At 35.1% G+C, this 23,834-nt stretch overlaps 1 protein-coding gene across 1 annotated transcript; it reads right to left on the bottom strand.

The window, feature by feature from the left end:
* Positions 1-14,587: 14,587 nt before the first annotated feature.
* LOC147491386 (ribonucleoside-diphosphate reductase large subunit-like) lies at positions 14,588-17,202 on the bottom strand. Its single transcript, XM_086566306.1, has 6 exons — positions 17,173-17,202; positions 16,502-16,765; positions 15,967-16,396; positions 15,218-15,351; positions 15,024-15,145; positions 14,588-14,880 (listed from the first exon to the last, which is right to left on the bottom strand). Exons 1-3 carry the CDS (start codon positions 17,176-17,178, stop codon positions 16,142-16,144), a joined length of 525 nt encoding a protein of 174 aa, XP_086422432.1. The 5' UTR covers positions 17,179-17,202; the 3' UTR covers positions 14,588-14,880; positions 15,024-15,145; positions 15,218-15,351; positions 15,967-16,141.
* Positions 17,203-23,834: the final 6,632 nt, after the last annotated feature.

Genomic DNA, 23,834 nt, shown 5'->3' with positions numbered 1-23,834 from the left:
TTTTTCTCCTAGGCATACTGAAACAGATCAAAATATATAATTTAAAAATCTAGTTAGTATAGTGGTTGTACAGATAAAACGTTCAAGTTCAAACCCTAACCCTAACCCTCTTAATTTGAGAAGAGGAACAAACGCGAAATGGGGTATGAACTAATAGAATAAAAAGTAGTGTATAATAATAATTATGCATGACTAACATGTTAAATTTGCAGGAGTTTTCAAGTACTTAAGAATCCGTCAGCGAGTATGAACAAACTAAAGCTTTTTGAAGACTTTGTTAATGGTGGTGGGGTTTGAATGTTTAAGTTTTGCAAATAATTCAAGAGATAGAAAAGGACAACGAGTTTTTATACTTGCAATTTGGGTCCAACTTTTCTTTTCCAAATAGTAACCGCTTGAGTTTTTGAATTTTAATTTTCTAAATTTGATTTTTTTTTTGCGGTCGATTCTTGAAACATTCAAATTTTCGAGGTTTGAAATTTGAAAATTTTCCAAACAGTAACCACTTGAGTTTTTGAATTTCAATTTTCTAAATTTGATTTTTTTTTTGCGGTCGATTCTCGAAACATTCAAATTTTCAAGGTTTGAAATTTGAAATTTGAAATTTTCGAGGGGGCGATGTCATGGGCAAATATCGTCAAGCCGATATTTCAGTTCGTAATACCAGAACTAGCACGAAATATCTCTGGTTAGTGTTTAATGTGGCAGGTTTGAGCGGGAAGAAGAGGAAGAAGAATAGGAATGGACACACGTCAAGACATGATTGGACACAACCATAGTGAAAGGACTATATAAAGCGATGATCAAGAAAAATAAGATTCATTGGATTCATTCCAGAAAAAATTGTAAAACCAGAACAATATAGAAAGAGTTTGAGCGACTTTGTAACCGCCATTACTGATTAATCCTCCAAAAGCTTAAATTTTACTTCTTCTTGATTCTCAATTCAGTCCAAACCTATTCAATTCATAACTGGTTGTAAAGGTTAAGTTTGGTCTAACCTTACAGATGTATATATTTGAGGGAAATTGGGGGGAAGATTATGGATATGAATGAGTTCGTTCCGAATGAACTGCCTACGTATCAGGTTCTTCCTGAGGAACCTGAATAAAGTCAGCGTAGTTCATGATTTGGTGTGATTAGATCTGGTAGGGTAGATAGAGAGGTCTCTTCTATAGAGCCTAAAGGAAGATGGAGTAGATCTGGTGATCTTTGGAGGGAGTCGATCCAGCCTCAGCGGATGGAGTCGATTTGGGGTGAGCGGATAGAATGGATCCACCCTCTATGGATGGAGTTCCTCCAACCCCTTTGGAAGGAGAATGTAGTCTGCTTTTAAAGTTTTCTTAGTGATCCTTTGTCTTCTCTTCCGTCAGGTCAGGTCGTATTGATGTGAGGCTTTATGGAGCAATGATGAGCGTGGCTGAAGTTCTGGACTTGATGGAGATAGCTGGCTCGTCCGTTATTGACTGTTATGATGGCACATCGTGATGGCAGTTCATTATGGCAGTTTGTGAATGAGTATTCAGGGCGACCTGCTCAACGATCTCATAGAGAGACTGTCAGTTCGCTATGAGTTCGTAATGAGGTCGTCAGGAGAAGTATTCTCTGATAAGTTGTGTTAGACACGTGTATAATATACATTAGTTGTGTGTATTAGTCCCTCACACTAGTCTTAGAAGAAGAACTTGATCACTACACATGCTATAAAGTAGGAACCTACCAAAAAAAAACAAATATCAATGAGGTCGTAGGTTTAGTGAAGATGTCCCAATGAGAGATTCCTCTCGATCAATCAATATGGCATTAGACAAATGGCTTGACTAGGCTAAACTAATGAAATTAAGAATTTTCACTTGTATATAGAAAAATGTTCATTCGTTTAACAAAATATATGTTAAAGTTGCAGATGAAAAAAATGATTTATTATTTAAAAAGGATGATTATGTCACTCTTTCCCCAAACAATCTAGCCATGACTAATAATTATGAGGTAAAGAAATTTGTGAAACAATGCTTATTCTGAAAACACAAAACAAGGAAATATGAGTGCACTCAAGTAAATTGACAAGGGTTCGTAAACGAAATTTATTACCAACACCGAAATCAAATGTTGCCATTAAAGCTTTCTTGACAATAATGATTCCAACAGAAGTGACAACATTGAACATCCATGTGGCCGCATCCACCGCAGCCTTCTTTACAACCTTGCTAGCTAAAGCCATGTCGACGCGCGTACACTTCCTCCAACGGTTATTTTCCTAGATTTCTTCATTATATTTTCTTATTCCATGTTGGTCAAGATTCTTTTGAGTTTATCCAGGCAACCTTTACCTCTCAGATCCTAAGCCTTAAACTTTAGCAAAACACAATACCATTATCTGGTTTTTGGCGACCAATTTTTCCGGAAACACAAAGAAAAAGTCACAATATATCAATGTACCATTCGTCTAAGACGCAAAAGAATATTAAAACAATAATTCTAGAGGACATTATTTTTGGCCTGGTTAGTGACATGGATGACATGGCAAGCCTATTTTTTATTCTTTAACATCTTTTCCAAGTGACAAAAAATTAAAAACCCGAAAATAGCTCACAATCCCCTCCTTTGTACAACATTGACTCTATGTCTTTTTCTCTATTTCCACTAGTGAACACCGAACAGCCGAACAAGACTAACTTTTGGTTTAAGAAGAAAGACGAAAAAAAAATCGAAAAAAAAGAGGATGGTGTATTTGTGTATTTATACTGAATCGTTTGTTCAATTTTTCTTCTAATTTTCTATTCATTAGAGATGAGGGGTTTCCTTTAATTTACAGGGCCTAAGGGTATGAAATAAAATTTGTGCCTCGTTTTGTAAGTATTAGATGAGAAATCACTAGCAAAAATAATAATAATAATAAAATGAGAAAATCAGCAGTGATCACAATTTGAAATTGATAATTTGAGAGGATGTTGGATGTTGGTAAATGACTAAATGGGTGGAAGAAAGAAGAGAGGGTAGTAGAGTAATTGTGTTTTATTTGGTTTGAGTTGAGAGAAATAAGAGAAGTAGAAAATTGCAGGACACGTCAGCCAATCACTAAATCGGGCCAAAATCCCTGTCTACTTAGAATTACTCGTATTAAAATCTAAATGAACCTGTAACACATAATCTTTGAACTGATATAAAAGCAAATAATTCAAACAGAACTTCCACATTATTCTACATTTCTAGTATCTAAGTTAAACAATATTTCAAGATAAATTTATCACTTTCTCGCATGTCTATCTAAAAGTTCCAGTAATTTTAATACCAAAAAGACGACTCATAGATGGAATTCTAGAAAGATTCATATAAAAACTTAATGAGTTCCATATAATTTATCATCAACAAAAAAATTTAGCTAGAAATAACTAACAACTAACATGCATGCCTATACACAATTCTTCTCACTTAGATAGTCCATGACCATGATTCAGTACCAAAATCTGAAAGAGCCTTCTAACTGCAAAACCCCTAAAGCGCGCTTAGCCTCACTAGTACCAAAGATTGGTGGGGGCCGAATTCTTCTTGGAAGACCATTATATCCCAGTAGTGGTAATGCACGACAGTCCCCATATTGTAAGCTCAGCACACTAGTATCTGAACATGCTGTATTTTGAAGTGACCATCAACTTAAATAAATACAGTACCTTTTTCATCTGTGTTGCATAGGTACGGGTACGAGTGTCTGGTTTGGAGACAGCATAAATGATTTGGACACAAATGAGATCTGAAAATCAAGACACGCAGTATGAACGGCTAATATTTTAATTTAATATTACATTTTATTAAAAGATAAATTATTTTTAAAAAAGAAAAATAAAAAAAATAAAATAAAAAAAAAAAAAAAAAAATATATATATATATATATATATATATATATATATATATATATATATATATATATATATTTTGATAAAACCCATTTGTCATTTAAAACAAGTTTAGATTTTGAATATAACCATTCCAAAAAAGCCCAAGCCCACATTGCTTATTAAAAGCCCCATTTAATCCTATCTATAGAATAAAGAAAGAAAATAGTCCAAACCCACGTCACTTATTAAAGCCCACATCACTTATTAAAAACCCACTTCTTTTTAATTGTGTTAAACAAACTCTAGATCTGGGTTGCAGCCGACGCCGTGGAAGAAGATGGTGCACAGCCGACAACATCAAGTCAGTCTACTCTATTTCTCGCTCTCTTCTTTCTTTCTTAATCTTCCTTCTTTTTTTATTTTTTTTATTTTTTTCTTTGAAACTGAATATAAATTCGAATGGTGAATCTGTGTCGTGTCGACACAACACGGGACACGCCGGAATAATAGGCGTACCCATGCAACACAGCTTTTCACAGAGAAGGTAGATCACGCGCGAGGCTATATAATACTACAATGCATTTGGAGTAATCCCAATTCTTCTTCGACCACCATTATATCGGTAATGGCAGTAAACGAAAACGCACTGAACACACCAATGTCTTATGTCTGAACCTGCATGCTGGTCTTCTGATTTTTGGAAGGACCGCCAATATCTACGTGGGTCCTCACTAAAATAAATACAATTTCCTTTCCATGGAGAAGGATCCTCGAGTCCAATTTGGTCTGTTTTACTGTTGGGCTTTTATGGCCTCTCACTGATGTTTGATACAACTTCTAAGGCCCAATCCAATTCCAACGGACTCAACGTTAACCATTTTTAGGATTGGGCCGACATACACTTGGCGGGTTGGCGTGCTTTAAATTGCAGGTACTTCAGAAAGACTGTTGTGCTGTTGGACTCTCCTAATTTATGGCGGATTGGCAGTCATATGATCACAGTTCACTGCTGAAGTGCAGAGCAATGCGTATGCTCCTTATATGATTGGATGCTGTCCCCGGAAGGGGGCTTTCAAATAACTCTCGAGCCCAAGTCAATGCTGGATTCATTTAATACTCAAATCTTCATCCAACAAAATGTTAACAACAAATCTGCTAGGCAGTACCACTAAGATGGTGAATTAATTCTTGAGAACGCTGAAATATCAGATAATTTCGCTGCTCTAAAACCATATAGCTGGTGCACAAACGATTACTTTCGGGAGACAAATCATACAACATTAGGCAAAAGTGCAGAACTAATGAACCCTAATGAACCCTTTTTCAGTAGAAGGGATCTACAAATTGCATTGGAGTTTGGAAGGGAATGAACCTTTCAATCTTCTATCTAATAAAACAGGTCAGTGTGGAGTCTACCACATCAACCTATTTATTTTTAGATTTAAATTGTGACATAGCGGATCTAAAGGTTTATGAGGTGTGGACAAGTTATTGATAGCCAACAAGAGTAGTGGATTATTATTAAAATCAACAAAAGTTGTCAGGTTTTGTTAGGCGTTTTCAGTTGAACCCTAATTTATTGTGCTGGAATTTAGATTTGGTCAGGTGGGCTGGGTTTAGATTCGTATCAAATGGGTTTTTAGAAACAGTGTCATATGCCACCGGCATACACTAGTGTTTAATGTGTTGGTATTGATAATTAGCTGACAAAAGGGTAAACTCCACTGTCCCCACTACATAAACCAATATGACCATACATAAAAGTACAGTTTCATGGTTTAGATTTGTATTTTTGTCTTTTTCTTTAATTGGGGTAGGATTGTAGGAAGCTGATGGAGGAGAAATGGCAGTGTTAGCTCTCTAACAATCCTAATATTTCTCTAACCAAGAAACGATAAAAAAAATCAATTTTTAACTAAGAGTCGATCAAATAAATTAAATAAACAAAAAGTGTTTCTCAAAACCCAAAATGTCCTAAAACATGGCCAGAAAATAATTACCAAAGTACTATTTTGTGTTGACCACAAAGGCCCCAAAACTATCGAAAATAAATAAAAGTATTAAGAATAACCCATAGGCGCGCGCCTATAAGATAGATAGGAAACATAGGTACCCGCCATCTATTCCTTACAGAAGCTGTGAAGCATTCAACATGAAAAAGGAGAAGAAGAAAACGTTTACCAAGGAGTAAAATTTGGCATTTCACATATGTCAAGAAAACTTTAGCCTAAGATTCCAAACTCTAATATTTTATAGTTTATATATTAAGAATTTAAGACAACCTGCTTGTACTTGGGAAATTGATTTGAAATACTGAAATGTGGCATGTTGTGGTTTCTGGTGCTTAATTAGTTCGAACTTCTAGCTTCTAACAAAGCAGATGTAGCCTGTAGGTAACAGAAATTGGACCCAAATCTAATCCCCATGGATCGGAGTATGTAATGGCAAAGTTGAGGACCATCATAATAAGACAGAGATATATAGGTACAAATTAAATATTTAAGAGTACATGCATGATGCTTAAAGGAGAAATCATTAGTCTAGGCTAGATTATATTTTTCTCTTTCGAATGACAAATTGACGATTATGTTTATTATATTTAGTAAAGCAAAATTAGTATAATCTAGTTAATTACAATTATTTTAATGAAGTGATATGCGTAGGTGGCAGAAGCAGCCACTGTCACTACGAAGACACTGAAAGAGACGAGAAGTAATTAGGAACCTTTTTTCTTAGGGGTATTAGGGTATGTATATCAATTAATTAGTTCGCTGGCATTTTTCACTTACTCCCAGTCTGCCACAAAGAAACTATCTAGCTACTTCATTTTAATTTTGATGGCGGATAGCTAGTAATTTGTGGTCTATATCATCAAACTGAGGTTTTGAAGATGATCCTGAGGATTTGTAAGCATAATGTGAGATACAAAGTGCTCACTAGAAAATGAAAAAGATAATAAGCTGAAATCCAATATATTATTGCAGTAGTATAAACGAAAATGCTTAAATTTGAAAAGTATGTCCAAGAGAATATAGAAAATTGGGTGAGCATTATAACCCATCCATCAAACAAAGTAACTAAGATGGAAGAAAAATTGAATGAATGAAGTAGTAGGGAAGATAATGGTGGAGCCGCCAGTACGTCTCCACTCTCCATGCTGTCTTCAGAGACTCATAGAGCCTTAGTTTCAGATAGGGGACCAAGAAAAGCACATTTGTTTCCCCTTTCAGCTTCTATGTTCGCTTTTATGCAGGATATGATCGATATAATACTGTAGATCTATAAGAAGCAAAGCTATATATATACACATACTCGTTTCTTTTGTTGCTTCTTTTCTTTCTTTCATCACTTGTGGGCATGCAAGAGTTGGATACTTGGCCTTTGAGATGAAGGAAGAATGAGTAATGAATGGAAGAGGGGAAATGAAAGAAGCAAAGATGATCATTGCTAGCTAGTAAGGTTCAGCATGCATGTAAGCATGTTCGTTGCTAGCATGAGGCTACAGACTAGGACCCCTTAACACGATCACATACTATTACTGAAATTGTCAGATATATCTACCCCAGCCCAATGATTTTCATTTGCATAGTTATCGGGAGAATAACAGGAGATTTCATTTGCGTGATCTAGCTAATAGCTACTACATGCTTCGATGATGATAAATGACCATACGTGATGATGATAAAAATGAATATTTGAAATATAAATATCTCAAACCAGGCAGGGCTCAAGCTCAAGCCAAAGTGTGGCCTTAGGCGAAGGCCTTTATTTTGAAGGCCTTTATTTCTCGGCCATCTATAATCACCAAAAATTTGTATATTCACAATTTTATTATAAATTAAGAGCGAAAATCTAGTATCATGACTCAAATAAACAATTAAAATCAAAACTATAAATAAATAAAATAATAGATTCAAATATTTAAAAAACAAAAACAAAACAAATTTCACTGTGAGTATTAGATGATGAATTGATGATTAATTTGTTTAGAACTCAAAAGTGAAATTGACAAAACGGTTTGGTAAAATAGAACAAAAAAGATTTAATGAGAGAAGTGTAATGACAATTTCTTTAATTAAGACAAGTTAATTAAGATAGAAAAGAAGAAAATGCATAGAATACTAGCGTGGGATTTTCCATTTGTTTTTATTCTTCCAAAATCTAAAACCCACATTGGATCATAAAAGAATTTTAACTATATCCTTTTTGGTATTTTTTTTTTTTAAATTGTAATAACAAAAACAAATAACAAAATAATCTCTAAAATTTTAAACAAATTCTTTATTATTTTTTTTCTTTATAAAAAGTAATAATAAACTATCTTCCAAATTTTGAGGCCTTCCCAATAAAACATCAAATAAACTCTATGATTGACGGGAATAACATTCTTAAATATCTTATTCTCATGTCATGCTAAAAATGTCCCAATAAAACATCAAATAAATGTTATTATCATCATTTCTAAAAATAAGAATCAATAAGAATCGGACCTAATAAAGAACTAACGGATGCGCTCGGGCATGAATCCAATCACACGCCGCGGTTCCATCGCCTTCCACCTATGTTCCCAAAACACACCCACGCTACCAAAACAAAGCAAACATGGGTCAAAAAAATGGAATTTCTTGGTATGAGTAGACTAACCACATATAACATTATCATACTTTAATTATCCAAACAATCACGTTATATTTTTCCATAACTTAATCATTCGGCTTGGAAGGAAGATGTAATTCCGTCATTTCAACCCATATTTTCTTCCCAAGCAAAACTTTCATTATATTAACTCATTCTAATAACTCGCTTTTAATATCTAAATCATTGAATTAAAACTTACCGATATCCATCTTTGTATAAAGGTAGGACCGGCGTCCCAAGACAAAATGTTATTAAGTCCTATCCTCCCTAAGAAAAGAAAGTTAGAACTTCTATATAACATATATAGATATTATATTAGGTATTCAAAAGTAAACCCAAACACTCGCATAATCAAATAATACAACTAACCCGCAAGGCGAATACCTTAGTTCCTCTCTAGGGCAGTCCAAACAATCTGGTCATTCATGGCACATTCAATGAATACCCGGGTCATTCATGACACATTCAATGAATACCCCTATATAACGATAACGGGCCATTTATGGCACATTCAATAAATGCACACCTAACATATGACATCAACAGTCATAAAACTCAATTCCAAAATTTGAGGCGTGGAGAGTTCTAAAAGAGTGCGGTAATTTGTTTACGCATTATAGAACTTTATTGCATATATTATTTCAGAGAACGAAAGAGTATCTTGATTCATGTATTTGGTTTAATTTCGCGTTATTAATTAGATTAATATCTAAGTGTCATAACGTTGCATATCATAAAAACGAAAATATCACATAGTAGTTAATACACATACACACGTATATATAACGGTCTTAGCCTAAAGCCAAGCATGCTAATAGCCCTAGACCTATCCTAATAACCCAAATCATAATCCGAGTTAAAATGTCAAATTGGGTTAATCGGTCAAAGTCAACCATAGTCAAAAGTCAACTCGGTCAAAGTCAACAAATTTTTGGGTCAAAGTCAAAGTCGGCCTGCCAAGGGTCAACAACAGTCAACCAACCCCAAACTCCTCTAACCCAAAAGCCCAAAACCTAAGGCCCAAAGTTTAAACTTAAGGCCAAAATGAAAATATCCAAAAAAACACTCAAGCCCACTCACCGATTCGGCCCAAGCCCAATCTAAACTTATTGTTCATAAATTATAACCGACCCACTTGGATTTATAAAACCATCCCACAAAATAACTTAAAACCGCCCAACTTAAAACTAAAACTTGGCCTAAAGCCCAAAACTGAAACCGCCCAAACTAAAACAGATTTCGGCCCAAGGCCCAACCGAAATTCACTGTTCATCTTCTCCACCAGTTACCACCACCACCAGCTCGCCACCAATTCCGATCTTCTTCCACCCTCATCCCAGCGGTTTGAACCCTTGTTAAAAACCATATAACATTAATAAAAGCAAAAGCTCAATTCATTTAATCGATAACCCATCATCAAAACTAGATCTGGTTCAATCCGCCATTAACAACCTGTTTCAAGCTTCCACCACCACCATTAGCATCCCTCACACACACTACACTAGCCACCAAACATAACCTAACCTATAACCACCACATCATAACATTTAAAGATTCAAAATTGTTAACAGTACCTATTTCTATGGGCTAGCGCCTCCATTAACGCGGTTTCAAGCTTCCACAACACTCAAACAACCAAACCGACATCAACACTAACTAACAGTATACATCACAACCAAAATTTCTAACAAAACTATCAGTCAAACACCACAAAGAATAAGGTGTCTTGAGTTCTGAGGTTGATGCCAGTAACAACCGGCGTCAAGACTTCGACAGTTTAAGTTCAGAGTTCAAAACCACAAACAAAAAGAGTCTAAACGAAACACAAGCCGAAATCTTATTGTGGGGCTCGCACCGCCATTAACAGCTTGTTTCAAGCTTCGACAGTTTAACGCACAGTATCACAGTATTACAGTTCGACAATTCTATATCAAATTTTATAGTTTTAAGTTTTAACAACACTACATATTTCAACCGAAAAGAAATCGACAGTAACGAGGATTTAATAAAATAAATCCATAAAATATCTACTCACCTCCGGTAGCTCTCCGATTATCAGCCCGACTACAAAGAAAAACTTCATTTTTTCTTCTTTCAGAAAAATCCCGTTTTTCTGTCTAAAACTCTCGCTGTGTTTTTCCCCAAAAACTCTACGTGAGAAAACTTCCCGAAAAATAAGGACAACCCTTATCTATTACTTACGGGACTTTTATCCTTAACTGGTAGTTATCATCTATCCATTATCTATTTTAATTATTATTATTTTTTTTTTTATACTAGGAAAACAAAAGAAAAAGTCGGGGTGTTATAATACGTCCAATAGTTTGTTTCACTATCATTCCAATTTTAATTGGTGATTAGTAAAGTTGGTAAAATTTTTGGGTGATGATACATAGAGGTCCTGGAGCTCGAATCCGCCAAGCATCAAAGAGTTACTAATCTAATTTAAAAAAGACTTAACAACTATATATATATATATATATATATATATATATATATATATATATATATATATATATATATATATATATATATATATATATTTACTCCCGGGCTACGTCGACATACTATTCTAACTTACTATCTTGACATACCCAGCCGATCCTCAGATCAAACAAAATCTAATGGCCAGATATACTTCTAGAAAACTAAGCAAATAAAAGAAAATTGGCCACAAATAACGGGGGCAAAAATATCATTTTCTTTTAGAAAAAAAAGAAAAACCCTTTCTTCTTCTTCATTCACTCACGTTGCTTTTTCGCAAAAACCCACAGGTTTAATAGATAAGGCTTTGTCTTATTAGCAGACACCTTTGTTTCTAGAAAGAAGCCAAGGAACCATATGAACGTGGCTCACTTGTCTTGTTCATAAGAATTACTCATGTGCAGATGGCGGTTAGAATTCACCTTTTCTCTTGCATTCAGTGCAAGAAATAAAACCTCCCATCTTGCGTGTCAAGGATCCCATATGGTTGATACACTTCATCATGGTAGGGTACTTCATCCTCGTAGGTTGAAATATTGTTCCTGAGCTCTTTTATTCTAGGAAAGTCCAAGCTTGTTATTGTGTAGCACTAGCAGTTTGATATTTTGGGAGACGACGATCTGCTAAGCTATGGTGGTTAAATGGAGACGGTGGGGAAATGCTATATATTGAGTGACCTGTTTTGCCGTGAGGACAAAATGCTCAAGTTGAGTACTGTAATTCTGAAATAATACAGATGGGGTCTTGCCAATGAACCTATCCCCACAGGTTTAATAGATAAGGTTTTGTCTTATTATTAGCAGACACCTTTGTTGTATTATGATCACCAATTGTCTGATAATTTTGTAAAGTCTAATTAACTTCTTTAACCCACAGAACTATATACATGTTCAAGTGTTCAACATGGATTTTAAATCTTTGAATAATGGACTGATTGAGCGAGAGAGTGGATAAATTATCTTGTTTGGAAGGTTTAATAACCCCCACTTAATCTATATTTGAGAATTTGTTGAAATTGAGGAAGCTACACTCACAAGCTGTAATCTCAAGAGAAAAGACAAATACTACATAAATGGGCCATTTTGTGGTACTAAAACCGTCTTGCTAGGCACAAGTGCACAACCGTACAAATACACAACAACTCTTAGCTGAGTTCAGGATTGGATGATTTAGAGTTGGAGCCTCCTTAAAAAGGAGAATTTTAGGATTTTTCCCTTTTTGATCGGGTATAGTATAGGTGCCATGAAAAAGCAACGTGAATGAAGAAGAAGAAATGGTTTTTCTTTTTTTTTAAAAAAAGAAATGACATTTTGCCCCCCCATTATTTGTGGCCCATTTTCTTTTATTTACTTGGTTTTCTAGAAATAGATCCGCCATTAGATTTTGTTTGATCCGAGAGTAAAATTTGGATATGTCAAGATAGTATGTTAGAATAGTATGTCAACGTAGCCGACCCGATATATATATATGTATATATATATATTAATTGGTGCCCTCTTACTTCCGGCTCTTAGCTTCTTTGAATGCAACTTATGTGGGCCTAACCTGTCCAATGGGCTACTTCCAATATCTGATCGGGGAGGGGCCGTAAAATGTGGACTTGGATTTGCTGAATTGTATATGGTTCATGGCAGTCTAACTTCATATATGCTATGGTATTAGTTGTTTAGATTCAGATGGAAAAAAAAAAGGGTGACTAAGATTGTTATGAAAGGAATTGTTGGGGACATGGTCCAGTATCTTAAGGACTTTCAGTTCATGTTGTTAGCTAAGGGTGGAATTCGAGCCGAGCGGCTCGGGTTTGGCTCGGAGCTCACTCATTTAACTATATGAGCCGAGCTCAAGTTCAAATTACAGCACGTGTAACAAATGAGTTTGATGAAACTCGGCTCGTTTAGCTCAAATAACATATTTGTAGTGTAAAATAACCGAGCGGGCTCGACTCGTTTAAGTTCGATTCGAGCTCGCTCGTTTAACTATGGGCTTGGAGAGTTAGAGGTGTGAAATTGCTCAGTAGAAAAGGTTGTATTTATACAATCTACAATGTCATGATATATTGCAAAATATTAAGTTGATCTAGTTGGAATTTGAAGATTAAGAATTATAACAAAATTCAATTTAAATCGTTGATGGGTGTTTCCACCACTAATGGATGCAAATTCCGTGAAAATTTTGTTCCTATTTCCCTCTTATGGGAGGGATTATGGAAGTTACTCAGCAACGTCCCTATTCCAGAATCCAGAGATAAACAACAAGCCCAGGCGCCCAACTATAGCTAAGTTTACCTGGAAATGTCGTATAACTAAAAAATGTAGTTATCAGTTATCATTTAATCATATATATTTATCACCCAGACCGGGTCATTATTTTTTTTTGTATACTTGGTTGTCTGGGTGGCTCACATTCGCTCAAATTCCTAGTTCCGCCACTGCTTGTACAATCAGCCTGCTAGGTTATACTTGGGACAACTGTCACACCCCGATTTTTCGTAGAATCTGAATCGACAATAAATAGATATTTACTCTATTTCCACATCATCCAAATCTTACAAATCCCGAGGCGTGAACCGAGATCGTACCTTTCTGATAAACATGCATTTAATTACAACAAAAAAACAAATATAGAAATAAGAATACTTAGCTTGCATAAATCCAAAATGAATAACCTCCACATTTCAATCATCTTGATATGTTGAGAAACATCAAACCGAAATAAAGATAAACGGAAACGTCTCAACTTATTAACTCAAAATCCAACATACAATAAAAAAAGGTAGAATATCTATAAAAAAAACAGCTCCTAAGCAAAGCCAGCTACTCCAACTGTAGCTACATGGTTTTCCAACTCAAACAGTTACTACTGCTGCGGTTCCTACGAAAGGTCTAGGTTCCATAAGGAACATACCTCCGAATGCAAAGCAAACTGGGGTCAGTATTAAAAATGCTAGTGTGAGTGTCCTAAATGCAATACTCATGATAGTTTATAACAATACACATTATCACCATGAAGTTACGTATACCACGTCTACATCATTCGGCTACGTTAGAGACATCGATCCTTTGTCACCAACTGACAAGAGAAACTTAGATTCTCTTAACGTGAAATCCATGTAGCACATACCAATATAATACATAAAATTTAATATAATATTGTAACCAACTATCTAAATAATAACTTTAAGAAGTATACACTACACCATAACAGGCTATTTGCAACGGCAAAAAAGCGTTGCGAATAATTTTCGCAACGCTTTTAAACGCGTTAAATAAATAAATAGGTAAAGTGTTGGAAATTTTGCAACGGTTTAATAAAGCGTTGCAAATATAAATTTCTAACGCTTTTTAAGCGTTGCAATAATGATTTGCAACACTTTTTATAACTATTTTGTACACAAATTTAAAATATTTGCAACGGTTTTTTTTATTTCACAAATGCTTTTTAAGCGTTGGTAATTTGTAATGGTTTTTAACCGTTGCAAAGTTGTTAGTTAATTTTAAAAAAATTAATTTAAAAATCATTTGTAACGGTTATGAACTGTTGCTGATGGGTTGCTGATAAAAAAATAATAATTTCTCATATTTTGTAGTGACTAGCTAAACCTACAAAAAGATGCCCCCTCTTGCACCATATACATAAATCATAAATTCTTATTTAAGCTAAATTTATCCTGTACACAATACATTTTCATACTATTTTACAAATAAACCATAATATATATGGGAAAAAAAAAGCGATAAAGTACAAAACTAATCCAACCATATACATTCACAACTTTGAGCGATTTTCTAAACCTCACAAACTTATTGTTGAACTATCACCATAAAAAAAGTTTTCATACTATATGATCCTAAACAAGAGATAACAGCTTGCGTTGTGGAAAACCCTACGCCCATTTACTTCCACAAATGCTCCAAAAGAGATCCTAGCATTAAGATAAAATAGTCCACCAAGAAAAGATCATGAAGCAGACAATAAGGGGATCAAGACCAATTCAAACGCTAAATACTGATAATCTAAGGTATAGTGGATTGAGCTTAACAGTAAAGAAGGACTAGGGATTCTCACCTCTGCATCAAAACCCAAATGGAGATTCGATCATGAAATATTCACATTATCAAGCACGAACTTATCTCTCAGCAATAAACGACATTGTTTGCCTGAATGCATGAAAATGCACTTTCACACCCCTACAAACAAACAAGTAAAGTTTTAGCTTAACAACAACACCAATAAGCAAACAATAACATTTCATTAATTACCTTGACGACAATGTAGTGAAATCCATTTCTCTTTAGCAAAATTGAACCACTCTTGATATGAAACTTGAAGTCAATTCTCATCCACGGATTTTCTCTCTAAGAATCAATGCCTCATATCTTAATGCCAAACAACTCTGCCAAAGTCAACGAAATTAATACAAATCTATTCAAGAAACCAGTAACGCCAAAGAAAGAAAGATAATTATTACTATTATTACTACTACTACTAATACTATTACTACTACTACTACTACTACATTTGTAGAACTTTTGGCATTGGTTTCCATGAATGGAATTCCAATTTCATCAGCAAAAGCCTAAACACGTATAAGAATAGATGTCAGAAGAGTAGTTAAATTTTATGGATGACTTCTTTAGACTATTAATATTCTAAACTGCAATCAGTTTATCTGTTCAAGGTTGTTATTATACCATATGCTAACAAATGGCTCAATTTTACTGAAATAAGGAAGTCTAGTTTACCTGAATAAAGTAAGCTTCAATAACGCATGAAGAAATGAGAGAACGGTTGTATCCCCTTGCATCAATAATTTCCAAATTGTTAATCTTGATGCTAGTTAAAAGATTTGCCAATAAGGAATACTGTTAGCGCCAACAAAAAGTTCAAAATCAACACAAACAATGGAAAAACCAGTGAAACTTAATTTTTATAATCATGTTGTACATGTGTTGCAACAAGCACACAACAAGAGCACTAACAAATAGGTATATAGTTTTGAGAAAGAAACCTGGAACTACTCCAAGGTTAAAACCTTTGTGGCAGTATAATCCCATGAGCATGAGGGTGCTACTGATCAAGAGGGAGCTGATGCCGAACACGAGGGGGCTGCTGAAATTTCTAGTGCTGCCGAACATGAGAGGGCTGCTGAAGAACATGAGGGGGCTACTGAAGATAACTTATTATTAGTAGCATTCCTGCAGGCTCTTGCCACCTCCTTGATCAACATAGCGGGTAGTGTCATTGAACACCCTTAACATTGGAACAATGCCATTGGATGTTCCATTTGTGCCACGAATATAACTACTTGTAGCACGAATGTTATGAACAAAAACACCAATCCCTCCAGTAGAGTTGCTGATGACTACACACTCCTTCAAAGTATCATATATCCCTTCAATGCTATCATCTTTCATGCAAACTAAGAAGCAACTGCTCAGCTACCCAATACAAACAATTCACCCAGTTAGAACACACATTAAAAGAGAGACCTCAAATTGAAGAGATTCTTTTTTTTTTTAAAATGTATACACAAGAAGACATACTTGGGGCCTCGGCGTCCCCGCATTAAAAAGTGTGGGAGAAGCATGGGTGAACCAATGCTGGGATATCAAATGGTATGTTTTCAAAACAGATTCGATGTCATCCTTGTAGATACCAACTGAAACCCTCATCAACATGTGTTGTGGTCTTTCCACAACCTTCCCCTCCATCTTCAATAGATAGGATCTCTCAAGGGTCTTGAAACCAAAGTAATCATAATCAAAGTCTCTGTCATAAATGATTTCACTGTCCAGTAATTCAGCATTCTGGAAAAAAGATAAAAAAAATTGAATCATTACAAAAAGATTAATTAAATTGTAACAAGAGATCATGTCTATGTTTTACATTTTATCTCAAACCTATCTCCACACAACCAACTCAACATCCTAAACTCTGTAACTCTTAGTAGCACGACTTAATCAATAATGATCAACCAGTAATTGCCAATAAAGAACACATACTAAAATGAATTGGCTTAGTACTTTCTCAACAAATATAGATCAGATTGTTTGAACTTCCAATTAATAACAATCCAGAAGGGCAAAAGTCTCAGCAATTAACAAACCATGAAGCGGAAACAGATCTACTGTGTCATACTAATTTATTTATAAATCAAACATGATATTCATTCGATCACTAATAAAATTAGGGAGTGAAACTGAAAGATCATTACCTTCATAATAATCTCATAAACATCATCAGCCACAAGCAGAGCTTTATGCCCAAATCTCTTATTGAAATGATAATACATATCTTTAATCCTGCAGTAACCACCCAAATCAACCAATATTCAAATCACAACAATAAAATTAACAAATTGGCAAAAAGGGCTTACGTCTCTGAGAACGATTTCTTCGTATTCTTATGCAAATTAGAAACCACAATCCGTGCAAATTAGAAACCACAATCCTCGCCACAAGCTAAATCACCAAAAAAACAAAAATTAATAAATAAATAAATAAATGTTAATTAATTACCCAAAAAATATCTAAAAAATACAATTACCGAAGCATAATCAAGGTGATTTGCAGTCATAGCAGCAACAGTTTTAGTAGCAAGTTCATCAAGTTGACTAGTAGTTTACTAGTACTAAATCTCCAGTTAACTATCTCTCCTTTAAAAACTCTTGTAATAGATCATCTCCTGCAAGTTCTTTCACTGAAAAGAATTAGTTACTATATAGCTCCATGCATCTAAGAACTTAAGACTACGGGTATATCTGTTGCTTAGTTTCCAGATTTGACTGTACAAGGACAGGATCAAATCACAAGAGCTGTAAATGACTTACATCTCAATCAGAGCCACTTGACTAATTATAACATTCCGATTAGATCAGAATCCAGTATGTCCTCAATAAATGGGATCTGCCATATAAAGCCATAATTTGAGTAAAGGATATAAGGAGCAAAGATTCATATTGTGGATCCCCTCCATCGAACACCACCGCTCGAGGGTCTATTAAACAACAATAAAAATCAAAACTTTAGACTAACAACAACAAAATTGAAAGAATTAAACAAAAAAATAATAATAATAAAAAATTACCCTTCTTTGACGATTTTGGGATCAATTGGTAACTGAGAAGAAAACATGAGTTTTGAGACAAAGTAACGGAGGATTCCGATTAGTACCATGAAAGAAAAGATAAGAAAACCCTAATTTGGGAAGAGAGTAGTAGCGACTGTGGGAGAGAAAGAGAGGTTTAATATTTTGACATACGATTGCAATTTCTTTTTTGTTTCTATCTTTTTGAAATTTCGAAGTTGTTTTGGTTTTTTGGATTTCTAACACTTATCAAATGGTTTTCAAGTGTTAGAAATTAATTCTTAAAATTCATCCGAATTTAAGTAACACTTTACAGCATTCCTAACATTTAGAAAGCGTTGGCAAATTACCAACGGCTAAAAATTGTTAGAAAGCAAAAAAAGTGTGTGTTACAAATATCCTGGTATGGTATAGTGATACAGTACCTTAGCGCCTAACAGTTTAGAGTGGGCTTCATCCCTATAATAAAGGATTAGGTAGCCCACCCTCCTACAAAACAAGGTTAATTCAATGATAACAATAACACATAAAAATAATGTCTCAAGCATTATATAAATTATTAATACACTTTTTAATTAAGACTACCCCACGATTTATTAAATTATCTTAGACATCTTTTCTATTTCCTAAAGGACCATTTACCATTTCCACACTTTGAACTCGTGTTGGAACATGCCCTGCCCAAGCATGACTCTCATTCACACCCAAGTCCATTTCGTGCTCACATTTCTGTTGGGGCTACAACTAGAAATGCAATAACACAACGAACACTTGGACACGTGTGAACAACCACTTGAAATACCAATATCATGCAAATCCACATAACCAAGGTTTACATCACATCTCTTAGCAAGACAAAAGACATTTAGTTCCTCCCCTAAAAATGGAACATTGCCATAAATTTAATCCTGCATTTACGTCACATCTCACAATGATGGAAATGCGTCATAAAATATCATATGAATCTACATATCCAAGGTTTATGTCACATCTCTTAGTGAGGCAAAAGACATTTAGTTCCTCTCCTAAAAGATGGAGCCTTGTTATAAATTTTAATCCCGCATTTATGTCACATCTCACAAGGATGGAATGCGTCTAAACATCAAATGTACCCTACCCGCATTCACGTCACATCTCCTATAGATGGAATACGTAATCATCATGAATATATAAAATGTCCATCTTATTCTAATAGTGTCATAGGTTTTCTAATAATTTCATATCCATATAGTATATATGTTATACAAAACAAAATAAATTTCCATGGTCAACAATACTTTCCATGCAATATTTCTTATAACACACTCCCAAGAGCGATAGTTTGCACAAACTCAATCAATTCCATGTTAATATTCAAATAAACCAAGTTTACACTTGTGATGTAAATATACTAATTTCAAGCAGGAGCAAATCATGCACAATGATCATAAACAACAATCCATTCATTAAAATTAACCATTTTCCATTCACAACTTTATCTAAAAATCAATAGTATCGTATTTCAATGTCTCGATTGACATCTCACCATCAGATAGGCCTTCAATATTAATGGGTATGACTACTATGTGTTATAAATATACATCTCAAATTTGAGGACAATCCAATATTGGGTCATCCTTCATCTATGCCTAAGCGTATGACTGCACAGTGCAGTTTTCTGGCGTAGTATATACTACGACCAGTCACACTTATGTGTGCCTCGACAGAAACTCCACCGTTGGATTTGTCTAAAGGTTATATATGTCAGAGTTTAATGTATCAGGTAACTAAGGATTATATTTGAGAGACATCCGAGTAAGGTAAGATCTCCATCTGAACATAATTAAAAGGTTGCGCAAACAAATTTTATGGAATAATGTTTATTGTTAACTGTTCATCTTCTTCACAAAACTCTATACAGTTCATTAATGACTTTATACTCCCAATATACAATATATATGATCACACATAACAAACAACATATCCTATTTCTATGTAAACAAAAAAAAAAAAAAGAAATATAACTCACCTTATTAAATCTACAAGATGTAAACAACTAAGAATATCAATAGTGCGATAAGCCCAATACTTTGTGCTCCCCTTTTCTCTTTTCTTCTTCTCTTTTATTTTCTCTTTCTTTTTCAGTAGGGTTTTTAGGGTTTTTTTTCTTTTGAAAACATGGGAGAAAAAAAAAGTTAGATATATACGTGAGTTATCCTTGATAATTAACTATCCCACGTTTCTCTCCTGGTTTTGCTAAACCAAAATTTCTGTTTTTTATATTTTGAAATTTTCAAAAAATTATATCAATAAATAATAATACCACAATTAATTAGTAAAATAAAATGGGGTTTTTACAACAACATTACATATGGTCAACTGCAGGTGTTTAACAAAGTGATCCCTTAGGGTCTCTTCTTTTCGCTTAATTTGGTCTTACATCCACTGGTATTGCATATCTATTCTGAATGACAATTAGAGCTCCAAACTTGAATTGGTACTTAGATGATGGTACTTTGATTGATGATACAGAACAGATTGATTGCATGCAGCTGCCATGCGTATCATTTAGGAAGCAGGGCCCGCATTAGGATTCATACTTAACTTGAAAAAGACAGAGATCTTTTGGCCTTCTCTTGATCATCGATGCTCTAACCCAAAAAAAAATCCCCTAGAAATGCCACAACCTCAACATGAAGTTAAATTGCTTGGAGCAGCAATAAGTACAGATGCTTCATTCATTAGGAGTCTTGCGTGCAAACGGGTTGAAAAAATCCTTATTTTAATGAACTTACTTGCTCAGCTCAAAGACCCCGGCCCCAATGTAAGCTAGTATTGTTATGAGCATGTGCAGGGTTAGCAAACCTTATCTTCTCTCTTCATACTTTCCCACCAGAGTTCTTTAGGGAAGTGGGCGAGTTATTTGACCACAGTCTCTAGAGCGTTCTTCAAACCATTATAGTATCTGATGGCCCTAGGTTTGTTGATCTTCAGTGGCGTCTTTCCATGCTTCTTTTGCGCCTTGGTGGCCTCAGTGTTTATTGTGCTAGTAGCTGACGTAGCCAATTTCAGTTTTGTGGCATCGCAAACTCAAACAAGAGAGCTACATAATCACATCCTAAGGAGTCGTACAAACTATCCTATGGGACAGGTCTTTGACACTGCAGCATTGTATACCTAATTTCGATCTCAACACTCTAGTCACAACCACAACCGTCCCCTCTAAACCACAACAAATTTTGGCGTGCGGAAGCTTATTATGGAAAAGTTATCTCTGGTCTTGAGATGGAATACGAGTTGTCAGCTCGACAAAAAGCTGTCATTAGATGCTTACAATCGGATCACGCATATGATTTCCTCTTGGAAATTCCAATTGAGGATCTCGGCCAGTGCATGACACCAGTGGTTGAGTACCATGCCATCATATGTTATCGCCTCATGATCCCACTGTACAAAGATGGTGAACGTTGTCCAGCATGTAAGAATAGTAGACTAGATGCTTTTGGAGATCATGCAGCACATTATAGGTATTTTCCTAGTTTCAAATATCGTCATTACCATGTACGTGATATTTTGTATGATGTCATTTAGCGGGCAGGAGAGCAAGTGAAAAAGGAGGCCCATGTCAATTTTCTAACAGACCCAGCTGATGGTAGATCGTCGTTTCGACCAGAAGATGTTTTGATCTATAACTGGTACAGTTATGGGGTAAGCATGTATGTGTTGATATTATAGGTGTCTCTCCCATGGTAGGCTTTGGCAATGGAGTGTTTGAGGTAGGGCAATCAACTAATAGTGCGGTGGCAATGAAGATAGAGAAACATTAAGCGGCATGCATGACAAATCAACACCGGGTTATTGCATTTGCCTTTGACACTTTTGGTTTTCTACCATTAGAGTCAGTAGAACTTCTTAGAAGATTACAACGAGTAATGGACAATAACGTGATGACGGCTGGTTCCAATGAGTGTATTTAGGAGAATTGGTTTTGCCATTCAGAAAGGGGTTGCGGTTGTGGTGCAATTTGTGGCACGTTTGATCCCTTCTATAACTTTGTATGATTTCTTTTGGATATCAAATAAAATATTATTTCATTAAAAAAAAATTAAGATGATCAGGAGGACGACTGTCCTTTTGAGATTGTCTCTTGGCCGTCTTTGCATAGCCTTCTTTATTTGATGGCTTAGAGCATCTTTAGAGCATCTGTAGTAGTGATATCAACCTAGCATCAAACACCAAATTATCAATAATTTGGTGTTTTTTCAACTTCAGGAGAGTCACATGTTGATGAAAACACCAAATCGGTCAATATTTGGTTCCAGGTTTGGTGTTGTATCAAATCACTCACGCGGTTTTGGCAAAACAGCAAACCGCGCGGTTTTGCCAACACCGCGTGGGCTTGGGCTTTTAATTGGGCTTATATGGCGTGGTTTTGTGAAAACCACGCCAGAGATTGGGAAAGAAAAAAAAAAAAAGAAAAAAGTTTATGTGCGATACATGTCGCAATTTTCTTAAAACCCCGTGGACTTGGGTCTGTCAGTTGGGCTTTAGTGGCGCGGTTTTGGAAAAACCGCATGGGCTATATGACGTGGTTTATCCAAAACCGCATAGTTTGATGTAGAAAATTTGATGTTGCTCATAAAATTGTTTGGTGTTTTTTTGATTTAGTGTTTTTTTGGTTCAAAATTTTGGTGTTTTTTTTGTAGCTCTCCTAAAGATGCTCTTAGGAGTGATATCAACCTAGCATCAAACACCAAATTTTCCAAAAAATTCAAAAATTTGGTGTTTTTTCAACTTCAAGAGAGTTACATGTTGATGAAAACACAAAAAACACCAAATCGGCCAATATTTGGTTCCAAGTTTGATGCTGTATCAAATCACTCACGCGGTTTTGGCAAAACCGCCAACACCGCGTGGGCTTGGGCTTTAATTGGGCTTATATGGCGCAAAACCGCACAGAGATTGGGAAAGAAAAAAAAGAAAAAAATTTATGTGCGATATATGGCGCAATTTTCTTAAAACCGCGTGAACTTGAGCCTGTCAGCTGAGCTTTAGTGGCGCGGTTTTAGAAAAACCGCGTGGGTTATATGGCACGGTTTATCCAAAACCGCGTAATTTGATGTCGAAATTTGATGTTGTTCCTAAAGTTGTTATGTGTTTTTTTGTTCAAAATTTTAGTATTTTTTTGGTAGCTCTCCTAAAAATGCTCTTAGCTTGTGAAGTCAACAAAGCTTGGTTACATGCATTTTCAGCTATTAACTCTAACCACTCAGTCCGAGGATTGTCATCTACCCATAGTTAGTGATTCCGAACGAAACTCCGGAATTCCGCTTGGAATTTCGGTTTTTCAAAAAATCGAATTCCATATATAGAGTTGAAATAATTGAAATTCCAAAAAAAAATTGAAATTCCAAATAGAATAGAATCGAAATTTATTAATTTCGGTTTTAAATTTATCGAAATTCTGAAAATTCCGAAATCCCGAACTATGGTAGATGATCTACCCATATGAAATAGACCAGTAGTTGTTCCAGTTTCATCATCATCATTTCCATCAACAAGATCAGCCCAATTAACTGTTCTTAGAATTGAGTTGGCCTCGTTTAATAAATGAAATTTGTATTCGTTCCCGAGAAAGTCGCAGGTTAAAATTAAAGTTGATTCAGAATTACAAAATTCTAGTGTTTTTTTATGAGTCCGGTTTGGCTGTTTCGATAGTGTGTCCAGCTATCCGGAAACCTAGTTAACCATCTTGGTGGGTCTACTGCGTATAATCTCGGAGCACAATATCAACACTTGTAACCATTTTAG

This window comes from Coptis chinensis, chromosome 6, assembly GCF_015680905.1.
Source record: "Coptis chinensis isolate HL-2020 chromosome 6, ASM1568090v1, whole genome shotgun sequence".
In the NCBI taxonomy this organism is placed as follows: Eukaryota; Viridiplantae; Streptophyta; class Magnoliopsida; order Ranunculales; family Ranunculaceae; genus Coptis; species Coptis chinensis.
This window is presented reverse-complemented; position numbering and strand designations above follow the sequence as displayed.

Excerpts from the sequence above, each read along its gene's own strand:
- LOC147491386 (XM_086566306.1), bottom strand. Across the intron at positions 16,397-16,501 it reads CGGGGACGCCGAGGCCCCAA|CTGAGCAGTTGCTTCTTAGT; the intron begins GTATGTCTTCTT and ends TGTATTGGGTAG.